Source organism: Sarcophilus harrisii, chromosome 3 (genome assembly GCF_902635505.1).
Source record: "Sarcophilus harrisii chromosome 3, mSarHar1.11, whole genome shotgun sequence".
NCBI lineage: Eukaryota > Metazoa > Chordata > Mammalia > Dasyuromorphia > Dasyuridae > Sarcophilus > Sarcophilus harrisii.
The window spans coordinates 215,465,746-215,487,984 of NC_045428.1; the positions used below are offsets into that span (position 1 = coordinate 215,465,746).

The 22,239-nt window shown below is 32.0% G+C and overlaps 1 protein-coding gene across 1 annotated transcript in view; it reads left to right on the forward strand.

The window, feature by feature from the left end:
* The first annotated feature begins 2,640 nt into the window (after positions 1-2,640).
* The window catches only part of DHRSX (dehydrogenase/reductase X-linked), a 126,832-nt gene continuing 107,233 nt past the window's right edge, over positions 2,641-22,239 (forward strand). Inside the window, exons 1-2 of the mRNA XM_031959054.1 lie at positions 2,641-2,794; positions 16,879-17,086. Coding sequence (XP_031814914.1) covers positions 2,656-2,794; positions 16,879-17,086 — 347 coding nt within the window. The 5' untranslated portion in view covers positions 2,641-2,655. The remainder of the gene's footprint in view (positions 2,795-16,878; positions 17,087-22,239) is intronic.

A 22,239-nucleotide genomic window follows, 5' to 3' on the forward strand; every position in this document is an offset into this window, starting at 1 on the left:
CTATTATATTACTGATTTTTATTCCCTTCAGTTACAGTAGCACTTAGCCTAAAGGACATTTCAGAAGACATAGATTACTCCCATATAGGAGAATTGGACTTTAACTTGGAAGGAGGTTTGCATACCAGTTTTGTTTGTTCTCATGAAAGTACCTTAAACTTCCTGGCCTCATAGTCTCCTTAGGTATTAACAACAGGGTTGAAAAAAAGGGTCTTTTGACATGATGAAGTGTTTGGAGTTTTCTAGTGTTAGAGCAAAGAAGATATACTATATTTTCACTATGTAATTGGGAACACAATTTCATTCAGTCTGATAAGCTTAAAGCAAAGCAAATAGTTCAGGAAGCTTTTGTTAATATTAAATTTTAATAAATATCTATTGATTGCCTATTCTCGGGGATTCAGAATATTACTTCACTGACATTTGATATGGTGCATAGTTGGCACTTAATAAATTGGGATTGGGATTTTGATTGAGAAGGGGGAAAAGAATAAGCATTTATTGAGTCTCCTATGTTTCTGATATTCTGTTACACACTTTTCAAATATCTTACTTGATTTAAATTCACTAGAGACATAAAATTTACTGGTGTTTTAGGTATGGATATTTTGTATTCCATATTGAATAATTTTGTGTCTTTGACTGTGTCTCATGATTATATTTTAATTAGCAAAATTTTCCTTTTCTTTGATAGTATGTCTATCACCTTATTTTTTCCCATTAAATTTTTCAGATGAAAATAAAGTTACATTTTCTCTTGAAATCATTGCCTGAAATTTCAGAATTTTCTAACAGCAAATCTATAATTACTTAAAACAAAAAAGAAAAGGGCTATCAGAACCATCATTGTACCAAAGGAATTTACATTTAGGTCCTCTCAGGAATATAGCCTACCCTTGAACCTCTTTTGGTAAATGACTAACAAACAAATAATGGTGAGAAAGAATATTTAAATTTGTCACAGTTACTAGTATTTATTTATAATAATCGGGCCCCTCAGATTGTTGCTTTCTGCCTCCCCTATATTTTATGACAAACATTCATTTCCCTTTGATGATAATGAATAAAATGCTATTTCCTTCTTATGACAATTAGTAGTCATTGAAATGAAGAGCACAAACATAGCATAAGAGAATGGAAAAGAAAAATAATTAAAAATATAAACTGCATCTACAACTATACACATGAGTGATTCATTTGTAGTATAAAGTGCTGAATTTCATTGAAAGTGTTAGTTTTATTTCAAATACATCATACATTTTTATATTTAATAAATAATGGTCATAATTTTTATTTAAACTTTAAAAAAATTTTTTGTGTTACTATTGTGTGTCAGGCCTTTTTGAGAAAGAAATTTGTAAGAATTGGATTTTTTTTTTCACTTATAATATAGTCTTAATTAGATTCCATATATTTCTATGCATATAAAATTCTCACTGAAATGATTAGCTCTATTAAAAACCTATATAAAGTATTTCATACTTTAAAAAAATAAATGATTATATAACTCCATAACATAATGGAATGTGTAAAGGAAGCATTTATATAGTATATGAGGTGATTTATATGTGGTGATTCCAGAAGAGCTCCATCAGCTTGACAACAGTCAGCGAGTTAATACCATGTTCTCAAAACTATACCTCTGTGTTTATGATTCAGAGGATATATTAATCCAGAACAAACGACATTTAAATAATATGACAGTAAGACCTGCCATAAGATTTCTCTATACCTACATAGAATTCACTCTCCAATAAATTAATTCAGAAAATATATGAGATATGGAAATCCACATAAAATTTATACTTGTACCTGTCCATAGAAATTGTGTTGTATTGTGACTCATTTGGCATAGCATCTTATACTTGTTACTGATATACTCTGTTGATGAACATCATACTATACTTCCTGGGTGATATGTTTCTGATCTCTTTTGGGAACTTATCTCTGTTAGCAAACTGTTAGGGCTCTTCCCATAGGTTTGAACACTCATAAATCTAGAGCTTCCATCTGCTCAGATTCACTAACTAGAAATCTTTTCCCTGAACAAATGTGGCCTTATAGCTCTTTAGTTCATAGTTAAAGGTCAGTCAAGAGAAATAGAACTGTTTCACCCCATCCTAATACACTGGTAATGATTAAAAGTCCATGGCTCAGACCCACTCTATGGAATTAGAAAATAACTTATTACTCCCATTTAACTCCCAATTAGTACCCTGCACCTAAACAAAAAAAATAGCATTTTCTGAGCTTGACCCAAATATCCCACTGGATTTGTGGAGAAGCTAGAGTGATAAAGCTAATTTTACCACCTAAATCTTCTCTTATTGAAATACAAATTAAGTTAAATAAGAACAAAATCTAAGTTAGAAAGCAAAACTTAAGCCTTTCAACCTTTGAGCCCACATTTCAGCTTTTATATATATATGTGTGTGTGTGTGTGTGTGTGTGTGTGTGTATGTATGTATGTATGTATGTATATATATATATATATATATATATATATAAATTAAGAAAATAATCTTAACTTTCACTTCTATTCTGGTCAGCATAAACTTTGCCATCTCCTTATACTTAAATGTGACAGACTGAATTGAGTCAAAGCAATTTTAACCTTTGTTTGTGGTCCATGATATCTTTGAAAGATAACTAGATATGCTTTGCTTTGTTTTGTTTTGTTTTGTTTTTCCAGTGGAATTTTTATTCTGTGACCTGGCTTCCATGAAGTCCATTCGACAGTTTGTTAAGGAATTCAAGAAAAAGAATTATCCTCTTCATGTGCTAATCAACAATGGTGAGTTTTGCCCAAATCTCAAATTTATAAATGATACTGTCATAAATGTTACCGTGAAAGCAAAACATGGGATAAATCCTTCAGGAAAAAAGTTACCTATCACTTAAAACTAAAATGTTTTTAGTTTTCTTTTAAAATTAAATCTATTTTCTTTTTAAAAACCTAAATGTTTTCTTTGATATTACTCAATTAATACATTTTTAATATTTTACATTGAATACTGGCAAGTGTTTTCCATTTTTTTAAACAAAATTGTTTCTGCTTGCCCACTGTTAATGAGCAACTCCATTCAAGTTATCTTACTATTTGCAATAGCATTCAGAAAAGAAAAATGTCACCTTTTATATTTTGAATCAATCACTTAGGAAATAGGTAGCATCCTGCATCATTGGCTCTCTGTAATCATAGTCAGTCATGATATCAATCAATGTTCCTAAATTTTTTGAACATTTTTTCTTTAGAAAGTTATCTAAAGAAAGTTCTTTAGAACATATAAATTCTCTACTAGTTGTTCATACTTAACCATATTAATTCCTGCAAGTGTTCCCAGATTTGTCTGAAACTTTTTTCTTAGTCATTTCTTATGATATAAAAAATATTCCATTGTGGTTATATATGATAATTTATTTAGCCGTTGCCTAATTGTTGGACACTCATTAAGTTCCAGGTTCTTTGCTGTAATAAAAAAAGACCACACGAAGATCTGTCATCTATATCTATACCTATACCTATAACATCTATCATCCATATTTATTTTTATCTATTTATATTTATGTATGCATCCTTTTCCTTTGATCTCCTAGTATAGGCTTGTAGAGATATTGTTAAGCCAAAAGGTATAGAGTTCAGTGACTTTCTGGTATCAGCTTAAATTACTTTCTGGAATGTCTGGTGCAATTTATAGTTTTGCTAACAGCATATAAGTATGCTTATTTTCCTAAAACCTCACTATCAATAGTCAATGTACTTTTTTTTGGTTATCTTTGTCAATTTGTTGGATGAGGGATAGAACTTCAGAGTTGCTTTAATTTCAGTTTCTCTAATTAGTGTTATTTTGAAGCATTTTGTCATTTAGTTGTTGACAGCTTAGATTTCTTCCCTTGGAAGCTATATATGTAGCCCTAAATTATAGATATTGTAACTGCAAGTGTTTGTGATATTCATTTACAAGAAATTTTTGTATAGTTGTTGATTAATAAATGTTTGTTTAAGTGAACAAAAAATACTTAATACAATGAATAATGCCGATGAAGTCAGTCTTTGCCTGAAAACCATTGCTTGCTCTAAAACACACTTCTGTGTCAAGAACAGCTTCCGAGTAAGTGGCTTGTTTAGATCAGTTGTGAGGTCCCTGCTTCTTTTTGACCAGTTGCTTTTAAATCTTTTTGTGCTTCATATAGTCTTTTGGTAATGATGGTGAAGCTTCAGCAACCCCTTCTTATAAGGCTTTTAAATGTGTAAAATAAAATCTGTAGGGATACAAAAGAAAATCATTATTAGGAAATACAGTTATAAAAGTATTTTAAAAAGCAGCTTAAGAATGTTTGCTCTAAATCAATAATTCAAAATCTTATTAATCAGCCCCTATCAACCTCTATAGTCTTGTCTGCATCTCCTTAACTCATAGATCCCTGTTTCCGTTCAGCCAGACTACTTCATATTTTCCAAGCCAAACTTATACCTTCCTATCTTTGTATTTTTTTTTTCATCTACTGTTCTCTATGACTGTAATATCTGTCTTCCTTTCCCATATCTTTTCCTATTGAAATTCTGTCTATTGGGACAGCTAGGAGGTATAGTGGATAAAACACCAGCCCTGAAGTCAGGAGGACCCGAGTTCAAATCTGGCCTCAGATACTTAACATTTCCTAGCTGTGTGACCCGGGGCAAGTCACTTAACTCCAGTTGCTTCAGCAAGAAAAAAGAAATTCTACCTGTTCTTCAATAACAAGTACAAATACCACAACACTATATATCTATCTATATCTATCTAGATATAGATAAAGATATATCTTCTTGTACTTATATTCTGTCTTATATTATAATTACTTGTATATTCATACATTTTGTTCTCTGGTTGAGGGATTAGGATCTCAGTCATTTTTGCATCTCATTCATTTTTTATCCCTTGCACAGAGTAGATATTCAATGAACATTTGTTCAAGTAAAATGAATTAAAAGCCTTTCAAAAGCTTCAATTAAATAGACGGCATCTGCACTCTGGGAAGATTTCTCAGAAGTGCATGAATAATCATGTAGAGAACTCTAAATGTTCCTTCTGAATAATTAGCCCAACTCCTGACAATCACATGTTGCATCAGAAAACTGATGCTTTCTGACCTGCTTGGCTTCAACACAGTATCTGTTACTGTGATGATATGCATATCATAGAAAGTTCGAATTCTCCTTAATGTATTGAAAAAATGGTAATTATTCCTCTAGGATGATGTAAAAACTAATGAAAGATAAATACTTTTATTTTGATGTTAAGATGCTTTAAATTTCCCTTTGAATAAATTCATAAAACTCAGGTGACAGAAGCAGTTTATTTTATCTATCAAATAGTAGCACTTTTTGAATAAATTCTCTCTTTCAATATCTCACTCTTTCTCTAGCAATAGTTAGGTGGTCAACACTTGTTGATCAAAAAAAAAAAAAAAGATTTAAAATCCAATCTGCAGTTTGAGCACTTGAAATAGTCACTATTCTTTATAATCCAGATATAGCATAATTTCTCACTAAATTTTACCTGATAGTAGAGAATTATGATTCCTGGTTCTTAGGTCTCAGGAATCTTTTAAAATCTATGATGCAAGCACAGTGTGATACTGAAATATCTTAATCTACGTTTCCTAAAACTGTGCTGCTATATTGATATGTGTCAAATAGGAAGAGAGAGAAGGACCAGATATAGGATTTCATTGGTTTAGGGAATTCCCACATGAAGAAACTCCTTTTATCAATACAGTTTGTCACTTTTATTTTATTTTATTTTATTTTATGTTTACAAATTATAGAATCAAAGAGTTGCTTAGAGTGCTAAAAGTTAAGAGATTTGTTCAGGATCCCATAGTCACTATGAGTTACAGGAGTAGGATTGAAATTCAAGTCATTAAAGACAGCGAAGTGCTTGAGAGAGGGGACTCTACTCTAATTTGCCTTACTCTCCATCTTTGTCACTTAGCACAGTGCCTGGGATGTAATGGGTTCTTTATAAATGCTAGTTGACCAATTGATGCTGCTTCTCACATATTAGATATGTATTAGAATAAAAGGTTAATGTCCTAAATACCTCTTGCAGATACCATTTAGCTAAGATAGCACACAGGTATAATGATATTCATATATCCAGCAAGGAGTTGATATATATGTCCTACTGTTAGCTAATCTGTTGTGACTTTGCTAGGCAAAATTATTTACAAAATACATTTTCAAATAAGTCAATCCTTTGTCCAACAACATTTTAATCTTAGCTAGTGTGTCAGTTCTGACCTTTTCTGACTGAAATAATGATAGCAGGAAGGGCCAGAATAGTAAGTAACTAGAGGCAATATATTAGCCCACATGAACTGATTTCTTTTTAGATGCAACTAGTGACATATTGCATCTTTGTGTATCAGGTTATTGGGGGCTAGAAGAGGTGTAGAAAAGGAGAGGGAGGGAAGAAGAGGGAAGGAGAAAGCATTAATTTAAATATTATCATGAATCTGGAATTTTATTTTTAGTTCTTATAAAATTTAACAAAATATTTTCACTGTAAAAGAAGTTCACTGTATTTCGGTTTTATAAAGTACTATTATTGCATATGTAAAGGAATCTTCTGTAGGATTTCTTTATAATTCTTAAAAGAAGTGAGGCTTTCTTAGCATTCACTTTTTAATTAAGAATGATATTTTATTTGAGAAAAAATCTGCAGTAAATATAGTGAAAGGGTCTGACCTTTTTATTGGTATTTTCACTGAAATGAGAAAAAAATACTTTATTATTAGAAAAGCAATTCTCTGTATGAACAAAGATTGCATATTTACTTAACTAGATTCTATTATGTGGCCATTACTTGAACTTTGATATCCTTAAAGCATTAGAAACTGTTGGCTTTGTATCAGGAATTGACATGATTTATGTAGTCTATTATTAGTGGAATATTTTGCTTCTATTTTATATATTACCCTGACCTATAGAATTGTTAATTTGTCATATGTTCTCTTAGAGGTATTATATATTTTATTCTTTTGGGTTTTTTGGTAATCCTTGTTAACAATAAGTTTTATTATAAACCAACATTCTGATTAATTATCATTTGGATCTGGTTAATAATTAATAACTATGGTGACTCTTAAGATTTTATGCTACTGAAAATGAATATGTCCATTAACTTACTATAGAATAATTTATTAGTTCTCTGATATATTTGCTGTTGGGGTTGGGGCAGGTAGATTCTAAGATAGCTTTTAGATACTTCTAGTCTGATTTCTCTCTCAATTTGAGTTTTAAGTAGTCGATGAAAAGTGGAGGGTCAGATAAAAAAAAAAAAGTATAGAGAAGGAGAAAAATATCAGTGAGTCACTTTGGACAGTACCACAGAGTCAACTAATTATTATTATAATAAATGGCTTCTATCAAATCAGCATTGCCTAGGTCCAACTAAAACAAATCTATATGCCTTTGAATGACTGTTTTTCACTTCTATTGTTATTTTTTCCAAACTATATGTTAAACATATCCTAATGCCTTTTCTGTGCTCAGGACAGCTATGTGTATCATATCTCATGGACAGTCTTTGCTTTCTGCCTAGTTTTATCACTGTTCATTTCCATTCCATTAATCTTAGATACCCTGTATGTTTTTTGGATCTTATGGATGTCATTTAACAAGACACAATTTGAAAAATAATAATAATAATAATTTCATCATTAACCATAATTCTGGTTTTCTAGCTCTATGTGTGTATATGTATGTGTATATATGCGTGTACACACACACATATATACACACACACACACATATACACACATATTATCTTTTATAAAGTTAGAGAAGTCTTCTGACTTACAGTGATGGCATGAGTACCCAGACTGATGAAATGTGAACCTTTGTGGTCCTAAAGTAATTAAGTAATTTTAATTACTTAAATTACTCACATGAGGCTGTCATGTGAAAATCCATTGGATAGGTCATGTGACAAGAATGATGGCCAATGGGACCATTGCCTACTCAAAAGGATGGATCTAAGGACACTATAAATTAGTGACAAGGATTCTGAAAACTAAATGAGATGAATATTGTATAGTTATTTGGACAAAAATTAAAAACAGGAAAATGCAGAAACATTAATTTTGTTGTTTAGTAGATATGCACCCCCATTATAACAAAGAAATTAGAATATGAATTAAAGTCACAATTAAATATTTTTAAATTGCCCTTCACACTACACACACACACACACACACACACACACACACACACGTATCTTTAACACAAAATATTCTTCATTTTCCAATTTTGATTTCTAGCTTTTGTCTTCTTGATTATTTTGTTTTGGTTTTAGAAAATGCTTAATAATAATTGGGGGTTGTGAGGTTTTATGGTCACTGCTGTATTATAAAAGGATAGTATGCCTAGTACATTGGCCCTTTGGAAACCTTGCTATTTTTAGGAAGGAGTATGAGTATTCTAAGACAGTTTTTAGATGTTTCTAAATTGAGTTTCCTCTCAACTTGAGATTTGAGTAATAAACTAAGCAGTGAGATAGAAGATAAATAGGGAATAGGAAAAACAGTGCTCCCTGAATAGTTACAAAATATAATTCTATAATCCTTTTATTGAAAGTTCACCTGCCCTATACCTCTTTCCTTTTTAAAAATATACTCTTACACTTAGCCACCTGGAAATGCTTTTGGGGGAATCTTAGTTCTGAGTTTCCTTTAACTATCATTAACCAGTATTTATTATTCGCCAGTTGACACTGATATTTTTTTTCTATCTTTATATTCTTAGGAATTAAAAAAAATAGTAGTAAAGTTCTTTGTAAACCTCAAAATTCTCTAAGTATTGTTAAAATTTTCTCTAGGAATATTTCCTTACTTGTTCAATAAAATTATTGAATTTTTGGAAAATGTGTGAGGATTTATAATCCTATTCAAAAGATAAAGCAGTGAAAGGGATAGAGTATTATTGTGTTTGGAGTCCTGAAGACCTAACTTCCTCACTGTTCCTATTTATGTGACCCTTGCTCAGTCACTTAACTTATAACTGCCTCAGTTTCCTCAACTGTAAAATGGGGATGATAATAGCACTAATCTTCTACAGTTTTTGTGAGGAACAAATGAGATAAAATCTGTAAAATGCTTAGTACAGTGACGGGTTTCTAGTAGGTGCTTAATAAATGGTTATCCAGAAGAATAATGTTTGCCTTAAAAGCATTCGAATTCTGTTCATTCAACAAACATTTATTAAGCACTCATTACACAAATGCAAAGGTCAAAAAGACATTGCCCCTGCCTTCAAGAAATCTGCCAGACAGTTGATTCAAATCAATAGTCATAACAATAAAAATAAATAAAAAGTATTAAGAATCTGCTGTACAAGTAGTCTGCTAAGTAGTAAGTATGCAAGGGCTTGTGGTCTAATGGGAAAGGAACATGCAAACAACAATTTATAAGTAAGCTATAATGAGGATTAATTTGAAATAATCAACAAAGAAAGAACTTCTCAGGTATATTTTTTCCTTCATGATCTTTCTACAGGAAATGCAGAATTTCTTCTTGCTTGTTTTGGAATACACCCCCAAAATTTATGATACATGATATTGTTTGATAAGCTGGGTTTAAAATAAGGAAGGCAGATTTAATTCCCAGCCTTGGTTACATTTCCTGCAGAATCCTATAGAATTAATTAAAGAGTCATTTAGTTTCTTCACCTGTAGAATGAAGATAGTAATAGAGTATCTACCTTGTAGTTGCTGAGATTCAAATTTATTGGAAAATAGATGCTTTGCAAACCTACAAGTGCTATGTATGAGATTAGCAGCTTCTAAGATTTTTATTTTCCTATGATACATATTGTTCTTGGTTAATTCCTATTTAAATAAGATCATTGTAATTAATAAAAAGTCAGAAAAATAACATTCAAAGCAACACAGTCAAGATATAAATGAAGATGAGGACCCTTCTTTATGTTGCATCTCTTATCATTGACTTCTGATTCACCACCGGAGGCATTTTTTACTTCTCACCAAATATTCTAAAGTGTGCTTGAATAGTTATTATATTTCTAAATATCCTGTGATCATCAAAAGAATAAGAATTATAGTGGAATGATCCAATTCACCATGGAATATGGGGCCTTTTTAAATTGTAGCCAGTGTGGTATCATTATGTAAAATGTGGTTGAGATCTCATTTATAAATCATGGATTCACCTGGAATATGACTATTTTTCTACTTCAGATATAGACACTAGGAATAGATATTTGCAAAATGAAATATTTTAGTATTTACTGGGTTGATGTGGAGGAAATGTTCAGTGTCCCAACATGAGAATTCCCCACAGCTTAAAAAGGGAAAGTGTCAAAAACATTTCTAGCATATTCTAGAGTTGCTGCTTCATGTCTCTAATATTTGTCCAATTCCTGTTTTTCTCCTTCTTCCATCTCTCCATACCGACCCATTTGCTATACAGAGACAGAGAAAGAGAGACAGAGAGGGAGACAGAGATAGAGAGAGGGAGGGAGAGGGAAGCAGAGAAAGAGTGAGAAGAAAGAAAAATGACAGGACTTGAAGAGACCTTGAATAATAGTATCTACCTAAATCCTGTTATGTTACATATGAAGAAACTAAGACCTGAAGGGTCAACCGATTTCCCCAGGATTACTTGAAACAAAACTTGGAAATTACAGATCCAGAATTTAAACCTATGTCCTTTATATGACTCTTTCTAAGACAGTGTACATATTTAGAGAGCAATCAGAAAGCCACTCATTATATTTCATTTAACATAAGTTTATTAAACAATTCTTATATACAACACACTATAATGGGTACTGAGGAAACTATAAAAATTAATATATTTTCCCTGCCCTTATGGAGCTTTTTAGACTCATCAAGGCTTTATGGCACATAAATAGTCAGAATGGTGACATAAACAAAATGCATGGGGTCTAAGGGAAGAAAGGTCATTACTGATATGGGATAATTTAGAATGGTTCCATGGAAGAAGTGGACATTGAATTAGGCTTTAAAATCTTACAATTCTTAGTGTTGTCACCTTCAACTTTCAGAATTGGGACACCTCATGGAAAAGAATAACACTGGGATATGAACAAAAAATATTTGGGAAGCACCAGTCTAGTCCAATGTCCTTCCTTTATTGAAGAGGAATCTGTGATCATGCAGAATTAGCATTTTAATTCAGGTCCTTTAACACTCAATCCATTGTTCTCTCTACTATAACATATTGATTTCTGTTCCATATAGGGATTATGCAAGTGGCTTGGGCTCCTTAATACCTCACTCTAACCACATATCCATATAAAAGTCTCTTGCCTGAATTGGAAAATGTGAGTTCCTTAACCTCCTCTTAAAACTTCAGTTTCTTCAGATATAAAATAAAGATGTCTCATTAGGTTATCATAAGCAAAGCATTTTTCAATCCCTAAAATATTACATAAATGTGGGCTATTATTCTCTCCATTCTCTACTTGTTTTTCATTTATAAAGTTACATGGAGAATATTCATTAAATCCATTTTCTTACCATCTTTTTTTTACTAGTCTTTATTTTCTATCCCATTACAAAACTCTTATGTTGCATTATGTTGGATGTTTGTTGTTATCCCCAGTTTTCATAAGAGATTTTTCTTTATCTCTAAAATTTGGAGGGTTTTTTTTTTTTTGTTGTTGTTGTTGTTTGTTTGTTTTGTTTTTTTGGTGGTGGTGGTGGTTTGTTTATTTTTGTTTTGCAGTCCTTTTCCAAGTCCTTGCTTCTTTTTCTTTTAGAAGAATTTAGAAGCCCTTTTATTTCCTTTCTGGTATATTATAGTCTTCTAGAATCATGTGATTTTAAATTTATTCCCTACATCATTTTTTTTTTTAACCTTTTGCCTTCCCAAAGTCCAGTGCTCCAATATGTAACTCATGAAAGTCACCACCAGTGGAGCCAAATCTGAATGGTATAGTTGTTTGGACAATCCGTTTATCTAATGGGAGATAATAATGCATGCTATACTTCATCATGCTGTAATTCAGTTCTATTACATAATAACTATGAGTTTCACAATAATCCTTTTTTGAATCTATTTTGCTCTTTATTCATTATTTTCTTTTTTTTCCTGAGGCAATTAGGGTTAAGTGACTTGCCCAGGCTCACACAGCTAAAAGGTGTTAAGTATCTGAGACCATATTTGAACTCAGGTCCTTCTGACTTCAGGGCTGTCGCTCTATCCACTGTGCCACCTAGCTGCCCCTATTCATTGTTTTCTTAATAAATTTCTGTGTAATAACCAAAATTTTAGACTGGTTATGAGGGAAACTCACTTGAATTAATGAAAATTCTGAATTTCATACTCTTTGTAGAGAGATTAGTTTTTAATATGTTCAAGTAGAAGCAATTTGATGGAGAAAAGAGCATGAACCTTTGCTCATGCTTTTATAGGACCTTCATATTAACTAGGAAGACAGGACAGATGCATACAAAGATACAGCATGACACAAGATATAAAGAAGATTTTTCTTTGTTTGCTTTTCTTTTGTGCCCTTATTAGTCCTTAACCTCAAAGGAGGAACTCTTGAGTTTCCATCAAGCTATTTGATATTAATTTCCCCTTAGATCAAGAATTCTTAAGTGGATGTTTGAGTCTGGGGATTTTGGCGGGGGTAGGGTGTCTGAATTTGGATAAGAAAAGTCGCATCTTTATTTTCACTACTACTAGATGAAATTTAGCATTATAAATATGGGCAACAAAATGTTATTTTGAGAATAACATTTAACGATCTAAGAATAACATATTCTGAGAAGTAGTCTATGGTCTCCACCAGACTGCCAGAATGTGTTCTCTCTCTGCCTCTGTCAGTCTCTCTTTTTCACACTGATAATAATGATAACACTAATAACCAGCATTTATGTAATATTTCAAGATTTTCAAAATACTTTATGGTTAGATCACTTTATCTTCAGTACCACATTTTGAAGGTGATAACAAGGACAATGATGCTAAAAGAAATAAAGTTGACTTCCTCAGATCACAAAGCTAGTAAGCGCTATGGGATTAGCTTTGAACTAAGGTCTTCTAGATTTCATATCCAGCCTTTTATCCAAAGTACCACCTAGTTGCCTCATGAGGCCTATGGTTGCACATTAATACTGTTAAAAACTCATTCAGTTAAAGATGAATTTGGATTCATCATTCTTTTCTCTTTACTCAGCCCCAGTTAATTTAAGAATAGAAAAGTAGGAAATAAGAGTAATCAAAAGGGTTGTAACATCATTTTATCCTATCCTCCTTCCTTTCTACTTCTATATGACAGGATCAAAGAGCAATAAAAGAAAAAAGGTATCTATATTTAGATATACTTGATATTTTTGTTTTCTATAATTTGCTTGATATAGTTTTCCTTCTTGATTACGTAGTGGAAAACACACATACACATAGTTACATATATATGTATGTATGTATACACATAATTTCCCTAAAAATTTTACTACATCTCCTTTGGATTAAAGATTAATTAGATTAGCAAAGAAAGAGTTTTATTCCCACCTGGACGTGGGGAACTAGGGAATATGTAGAAAATATGTAGAAAGCAGGAATAGCATAGTGGGAGGGAAGTAGCAACCATCTGAGTCACCTTTCCATAAATCCAAAATATAATAAATCTCAAATAATAGTAATAATAAGAATAATGTCTAGTTAAGATTTGCAAAATGCTATACATATTTCATTTGATGAGAAAGATATGCAATATATATTGTAAGAATTTTTAAATTAACTTATTAAAAAATAGAAAAAAAGAAAAAAGTTGCTATTTACACAGCAATAAGAGAAAATTCTAAATGAGACAATAAATTTTGATTTCAAGAAAGTCTCTATAATAATATAATATATAATATATAATAGAATTTAATAACATAATATAAAATATTTAACATAATAAAATTCTATTCAGAGATGTCCATCTTTGCTTCCTTATAGTTTTTCTTTTGTTTTCTGCTATGTGTTTTTTACTTTATTCAATTTTCCCCTCTCCCTACTTCTATTAAGAAGTACTCTTCTATTAAGAAGAATAATCAGATATATTCATATAGGCAGATAAAATATATATATATATTTATATATATGTATACACATGCATTTAAACAGATATCTATAATTATACACACATATACATATATGCATTCATATACATCTATGTAAGGCTATAGTATGTTTGTTTTATGTTTCTCAAAAGATGAAATAATCCTTTATAAGTCCAAGTCTTTCCATATTTTTCTAAAGACATCAACTCATCATTTCCTACACCACAGCAAGATTCCAAACTTATAGTATTTAATTATTTTAAATAGTCTAAAACAATATTGATTAATTTTCTTATTCTTTTTTTATTAAATTTGTTATAGCTTTAACTTTGAGATCAATGATCACTACCCTTGCGTTTTTTCTAATGTCTTCTACTCTCAATCATTATTATGTTTTTATCTCTTATTTCCTATCCCTACTGACTTCTCAGCTTTACTTCAATCTGCTACCTTGTTTTGCTATTACTTAACATTAATCTACACACCTTATCCCATTCCCATTGACTGCACACTCTTCAATAGTCCTATTCTATTCCCTCCCCCTCTTATTTCTTTATAAATTTAGAAGACTTTTATAACCTTCTAGATATATGTATTGTTCTCTCTTTAACCCTTCCCAATGTGAGTAGCATTCCAGAACTACCACTCTTCTTCCCCCATCTGATTCTTTTATGTCAGTTCTTGCTCTTGTATTTCATTTGTATAGTTTTATCTTTTCCTACATGATTTAACTTTTTAGAATCACATCATATTAAGCTATATACTCCAATTTTTCTTTTAAACTACCAACTTACTAAAGACAATCTTAGATTATGATTTATATTTCTATATATAAAACATAAACAGCTATCCTTATTGAGTCCCTTGAAATTACTCTTTGATATTTACCTTGTATGTCTCCTGGATCTTATATGCTGTTTTCTGTTAAATTCTGGTCTTTTTTGCAACAAAATCTTGAAAGTGGCAATTCATTGAGCATCCTTTAAAAAAAAAAACTCAGAATTATGCTTAACTTTTCTGGGTATGATATTTTTGGCCACATTCCAAGTTCTTTTCCTCTTCAATATATAGTATTCTGAGACCTGTGGTTTTTTAATATGCCATTGCTAGATGCTATGTGTTTCTAATTGTAGCTTCACCATATTTGAATTATTTGTTTTTTCTTGTTTCTTGTAATATTTCTCCTTGATCTGGGAATTTTGAAATTTGGCTATGATGTTTCTGGAGCTTTTCACAGCATCTCTTTCAGGTGGTGGTGATAGGTGCATTTTTTCTATTTCTACTTTCTCCTCTTGTTCTAATAATTCAGGACAATTTTCTTTCATTATTCCTTGTATTATTGTATCAAATTGTATTTGTTTTGATTGTAGCTCTCAGGTTGTCCATTTTTTCTTGTCTTTTCTTGCTCTGTTCTCTAGATCGTCTGTTTTTCTTATGAGATATCTCACATTATCTTCTATTTTTTCATTCTTTTTATTTTGTTTTATGATTTCTTGGTTTCTTATAACTATGCTGGCTTCCCTTTGCCCAATTCTAGTTTTCAAGGAATTATATTCTTCCTTAAGATTGTGGATCTCCTTTTCTACTTGGTTTCTTTTCATAATCTTCTCATTTTTCTTAAATTGTTCTTAGTTTTAGTTTTTCTTTTTAGTTTTTCCTGATTTTTAAAGTTTTTATTTATTTATTTTTTGGACAGGTGAACATTTAATGATACTCTTTGGGTTAGGAGATGCTTTTTATATTTCAGTATCTTCCTCTGAAGATGAATCTTGGTCTTTAGTAATCCCAAAGTATTTTCTATAGTTGAGTTTTTTCTTCAGTGCCTGCTCATTCTAGAGTATATTGTTAGTGTAATTACCTTTAGTCCTGGGATATGGGGGATGATGCCTCTGGCCCCAGGTCCTTTACTTCTCCCCTCTGGTGTGGAACTCCAAACTAAGAACTCTACTCTCCTGTAAGTACCTGCAGCTAGCAGCTTCCCTACTCCACTATTTCTGCATTCACTGGGTGTGTGCTGGTTCCTTATCTCTTGGGGCTGCATCTTGGCATCCCAACTGGCATTCCTTTTCAAAATTCCCAAATTCAGATACTCAACTCCCCACATGTCTGGGAGGTGAAAGTATACTGTAAAAATTAAGAGTATGCAGTTAATCCTAAAACATTAGACCATAGGGGCATATTTCATGGGGTAGTGGAATTTTCAGCAAGCAAGGAAGCAAGAGTTGGTTCAGTAAGCAAAGGATAATTTTGGCCAGGGAGCAGCACAAGTAAATGTATAGTAGGAGGAACTCACACATTTTTTGATATTCATTTGTTTCAATCATGTCTGACTTTTTGTGATCCTGTTTGTGGTTGTTTTGGCAAGGTTACTGGAATGGTTTGCCGCTTTTTTCTTCAGATTATTTTAAAAATGAGGAAATTGAGACACACTGGGTTAATTGATTTGCCCAAGATTACACAGCTAGTAAGTGTCTGAAGCCAGATTTGAATTCAAAGCTGGAGAAGGTTTATATAACTCAAGATCATTTTGACTGTGATTCTTTCTTTTATTTTTTAAGAGAACAGAGAATCACATTTTTTTTTTTTTTTTAAGCCAGAAGGGACCGTATGTTCACCCAATCCATCATGTTTTTTAGAAGAGGAAAGTACCTGTGGCCAAATAGCTAAGAATTGAGCTGGGAATTCAGGTCTCTCAAGCTCCATCTTTACTCACCTTCTATTATGTAATACATCTAAGATTGCTTTCTTATATTTGTTTGAGTAACTTCTTCCTGTATGATTTTTTGCTTTCCAGCTGGAATTATGATGATTCCTCAGAGAAAGACTACAGATGGATTTGAGGAACAATTTGGTGTGAACTATTTGGGGCACTTCTTGTTGACAAATCTTCTCTTGGATATCCTCAAGCAGACAGGCTCTTCAAGCCACAATGCAAGAATCCTAACAGTGTCATCAGGCACCCATTATGTAGGAGAACTGAATATGGATGATTTACAAAGCAGGTATTATTTACTCTTCTAACTTAATAGTTCTAGGGCATGATACAAAATTATTTAAGGTTAGAATCAGAACCAGGAGAAAAATGAAACTGATGGCTTTGAAATCCACTTATTAGCTGCCTGCCACCTTGTTTTGATGCTTAGTAGAAATATTTTAAATTGAATTGTGCTTCAGATTGTTAACCACTTTCTCCTGATTGAATATATTAATTATTTGACTTTCTTGATTCTAAATTATCATGGTTCTCCTCCTCATTACTCTTTACTTTTTTTTCCCCTTTCTTCATCTTGCTTCCTCATCCATCTCCTAAGATTATTATTTTTGTTATTTGTGGTTATATTTTATTCTGTCTATATATTATTTTCCTATTAATTATCTCTTCCCACAGCCTAACTGTTCAAAATCTATATGTGTAATCTTCACTTTTTTCTTAAGGTATACATCCTTTTCTCTATTTTTATGTCTTTCTGATACTTCAAAAATTATCTCCATCTTCAAACAGCTTCTCATCCTATATTTTCATTTAAAAGTTCACTGTCCAGTTAATCAGATAGATTCAAAATCACAGCTTCAACGTTTACCCAGAGGGAGATTTTCTAAAGCCTCTAAACTTAAACCCACATTAACTAGAATATAGCATTTATCCTATAACTTACACCATGACTTAAGTCAGTTTTTTTTCTCCATCTCCATCTTCTTATTTAATTTCAGAGTGAAAATTCAATTTAGTAAGTATATATTTAGCATCTAATAAGTACAAAGCACAGAAACATGTAAGAATAATCTTTTAAAAGAAAATCTCCCAGCATTTTGATCTTCCCTTCATAAAGTTTCAACACTTCCCCAATACTTTGTGAATAAATTCTAAATGTATTCTGCTGGCATTCTAGACCATTTATGTTTTGTCTATAGTTTTCCATTTAAAGCTCATCTTCCTTTACTCCCTCCTTCAACTTCATTCAACTTATACTACAGACAAAGTTGACTAGTTGCTAACTTCCATTTTACATCTTCTTGTAGGTCCCTAGAGGAAAGTATTTTTCTAAATTTCTAAAACTTTTGTTCTTCATAAATTGTGCATGATATATTTTCTCATTTCTTATCATAAATATTCTGTAATGTAAGATAATATCTACCTTCAAGGAGCTTACATTCTAATAGGGGATATAATGTAAGTAAATACAAAATATATACAAAGTAATGAAAAATAATTTGAAAAGGGAAAAAGTGCTAATAGTAATTGTTCAGTTAAATCGAACATATCATTGATTCCTATTATAAGACACTCATCCACCTAAAGATTCAGAGAATGTTTTACATTTTTGCATATGATTTGTGGTTTTCCTGAAATTATTTTGACTTCTTGAATTGCCTTAGTCTATTTAACATGAAGCTAGAATTTAATAGTGTTAACACATATAAAATATTTGATAGATAATCAGATTTTGAATCACATTTATACAAATTATCTTTCTTCTTCATAGGATCATGAAGGACATTTAATAGTTTTGAGAGGAGGGCAATATGCTATAATGGAAAGTGTTCTTGAGCTTTGGAGTCAGAGGATAACCTGGGTTCATATTCCAGCTCTGTCACTTGCTACCTGTCTGACTTAAGGCAAGATACTTCCCTAAAACACTGGTCCTCACATTTCTCTTGTGTGAAATAAGGGGATTGGACCTTCTGATCTTCCCACTTTTCCATTCAATTATAGTCTCCTCCAAGAATACCAAGGGTTGGTAAATCTTAGATCTCTGGATCACCATTAATCCTAAACAGTTTAAGGCACCCTTGAACTTTTTCATGGAAGGAATATACTTCTGATAATGAAGTCTATGGCATGAATGAAGCCATTGTCAAGAATGGCTTGTTGCCAAATTTGTAGAAAGGAAACCCAGTGCATGCTGTAAAAGATCTCAGTTGGATCTTGATTGTTTAGAGAAGGATTCAGAATAGAGATGATTGCTCAGATAAGCAAATCCCAGGACAGACCCAGTTCTATAGTTAATCACCAATGATTTGTATTACTCCCAGCAGTTAATCAGAAGCTAATGCACACGAAGTCTTAGTGACAGGTGTCTCACATAGCTAAGCAAATGGGAAGTTATATTTTGCATCACTTTAAGTTCCTTAGTATCTTCAAGGATTCAATCAGCAGAAAAATCTAAGAATATCCAGGGTCTAAAAAGCTTTTAGTCACCTCTATGAAGGGCTAATAGAGCTACTTAGAATATCTCTATTATTTTATGCACTTCTTGAGTGGTTGTGGAGACCTAGTAAATACTTTTAGTGATGGTAGTTCTTTAAGACTTAATATTGTCCATCTCTAAATTAAGGAAAAGTAAAAAAAGACACTCTAAAGCTGTCACATATCCAGAAAAAGTTAAGGAGTAAAATTTTCTTGACAAAGTAAAGAACACATGCCTCAGCAGAAAGCAGATAGCCTTCTAGCACCTTTTCAAATTCACTCAATAGCCAATCAACAAATTTTTATTAGGTACCTACTATGTGCCAGCCCCTGTACTAATGATAAACAATAATAATAATAATTCACATAATATGATAATTTATATTTTACAGAGAATTTTTCTCACAACTTGTGTTGTAGGCAATACTAACATTATATGTAATTCCTCCTTTTTTTAAGATGAGAAAAGTGAGCATCCTGATAATGAATAAATGTTTAATTCAGTATTTTTGAAGAAACTACGTTGGGTAAAGCTTTCTTTCTATTAGTCGCTTCCAGTTTATCTTATATAGGGCTTGTCTTATGTATATTTATCGGCATGTATAATACAGGATAGGGACTGTTTTGCCTCTTTTGTATCCCCAGTGCTTAACATGATGGCTGGCACATATTAAGTGCTCAATAAATATTTATTTTTTTGTTGATTGTATTGAATGAGATGGAAAAATTAGGTAAGACGTTTCTTGCCCTAGCTTATAATCTAATAGGAAAACAGGATCCATTCCCAAATAATTAGTAAATGTCAGAGGCAAAACCCAAAGCAAAATTGGCATCTCACACTATGTCTGGTGTTTTTCCCTTTATCTCTTATAGATATTTTTTATCCATTTCTTTATTTCATAACACACTAGTTATGTCCTACTTAGGCTGAAATTTAAATGTGCTTTCCCCCCAATTCTACAAATATTTATTGGATAGCTATTAATATCACTTGACAGCAATAATGATAAAGTATCTTATTCTCAGATTTTTACATGTAGAAACTGTTTTTTTTCTTTTAAAAACTTTTATTAGTAACTTTTTATTTTTGAAATACATGCAGAGATGGTTTTCAACATTTATCCCTGCCAAACCTTAAACTACAAATGTACTTTTGACATGACTCTTGATAAGGCATTTTTAAATAATAAAATACCTTTAGCTTGCTAAATAGTATCTAGAAGAGGTTGACTAGTTAATTTTTAGTCAATTCCAGAGTCTGTTCAGCTGCTTATATGTGGAGCAGCACACAGCATCTATTCTCTCGTAGCAAACATTCTTTGTGCTGTATATACCTATTCCTGATCCTATTCCCTGATTCTCCATATATATATATGACCAACTTTCTTGCTCTCAGCCTCACTTTGTCACGCTAAGTCAGCCATTCTCATACTTTTTGTTCTCAGGATCCCTTTATATTTTTAAACTTTATTGAGGATACCCCATTAACAAAGAGTTTTTTTTAATACGATCTATATTTTTATGTTAGCAAATGTTTGATAACTGATTCTATCTTCAAAAATGTACTTTCTACACATTTTTATATTTAATCTACATTTTGATAGCTTTTCCATCACTTTATTAAGTCTAAACAGAAAATAAAAACAGTAGGTCAAACCAAGAAATATAGTACTTGTAGACTTCTGGAGTGTAGATCCTCACCTTGAAAGCTAATATTTTGCAAATGAGAGCTGGTTCAAGCCAACTCCAGATCATTTATCTATCAATATTTACCATGTTGAAAATCAAAATGTCTTAGTATCATTGTGAAAATAATTGTTAAACTAAAAGACAAGAGTGAAAACTTAATAAAAAAGAAAAGATTTTTGACCACATGGACCTCTGGGGTTCCAGGACTATACTTTGTGAACTATCATTCTAGGCAAAGTGATACTAATAAGGAAGGGTTACATGATGATTATGTGTAGCTGCTGGATGGAAGGGACGACATGGCTATCACTGGGAAAAATTACATTGGCCAAATAGATCTTGATGTCTATCTCTCCACTTCCTCTCCATGCTTCTTTGATGAAATGCTTTATCGTTTCTGTCCCTGGCCTATGAGTCCAATGCCCTCTTATTTGCCTCTCTCTAACATTTTCTCACTTTAGCCACCATCTAGGCTTGCCTTACCCTATTATAAAGTGTTTCAAAATTACTTCGTAATCCTTCTCTTCTATTCCCTCTATCAAACATTCCACTCCTTCAGTGTACTTACTTTAAAAAAAAAAAAAAAAAAAAAGCTATGTGATTTAGCTACTAATTTATTCTAAGGTGTTAATTTTGGATAGGGCCCTCAACTGCCTGTCAGCATTTACTGGCTAGTCCACTAAAATTAGTCTAAAATTTCAGGAGATATTTGAGACCCTCTCTTGTTATAAAGGACCTGAATTTTAAGGGATTTCTCCCAGGCTCACAAATTTGCAAACAGTTTTGTTTTTGTTCATCCTTCCTTCTCAAAGGGGACCAATAATATCAGGAGAGTGATGTCTTGACATGTAAGTGAATCAAATTTAAATGAGGCAGAACTGTACAAAGCCATTACTTTCACTCTTTACTACAGAGTCCAGTGGCAAGACATAGGGCACAAAGACTGCTGATGGTCCCAGATGCAATGGGGAAACCATACAATATAAGAAGCTTATGTAAGTCTCTACAGAATCAAATATTTTTTCCTCCTTTTTCCAGTGATTCCTTTCCTTATGCACTCTCACAAGGACCTTTTTCGATCACTGTCATCCAATCAACTGATCAATAAACATTTATTAAATGTGTACTGTGTGCCAGGTACTATGCTGGGCATATACTGGGTATTATTCACGATACTGTTCTGCATGGGACTCTGGCTAATTGGAAAGAGTGAATAGAAATCAGAAGCATTTAGTCTTCACTGTTGGTATTCCCATGTTGGATGTCCACTTGTTTGCT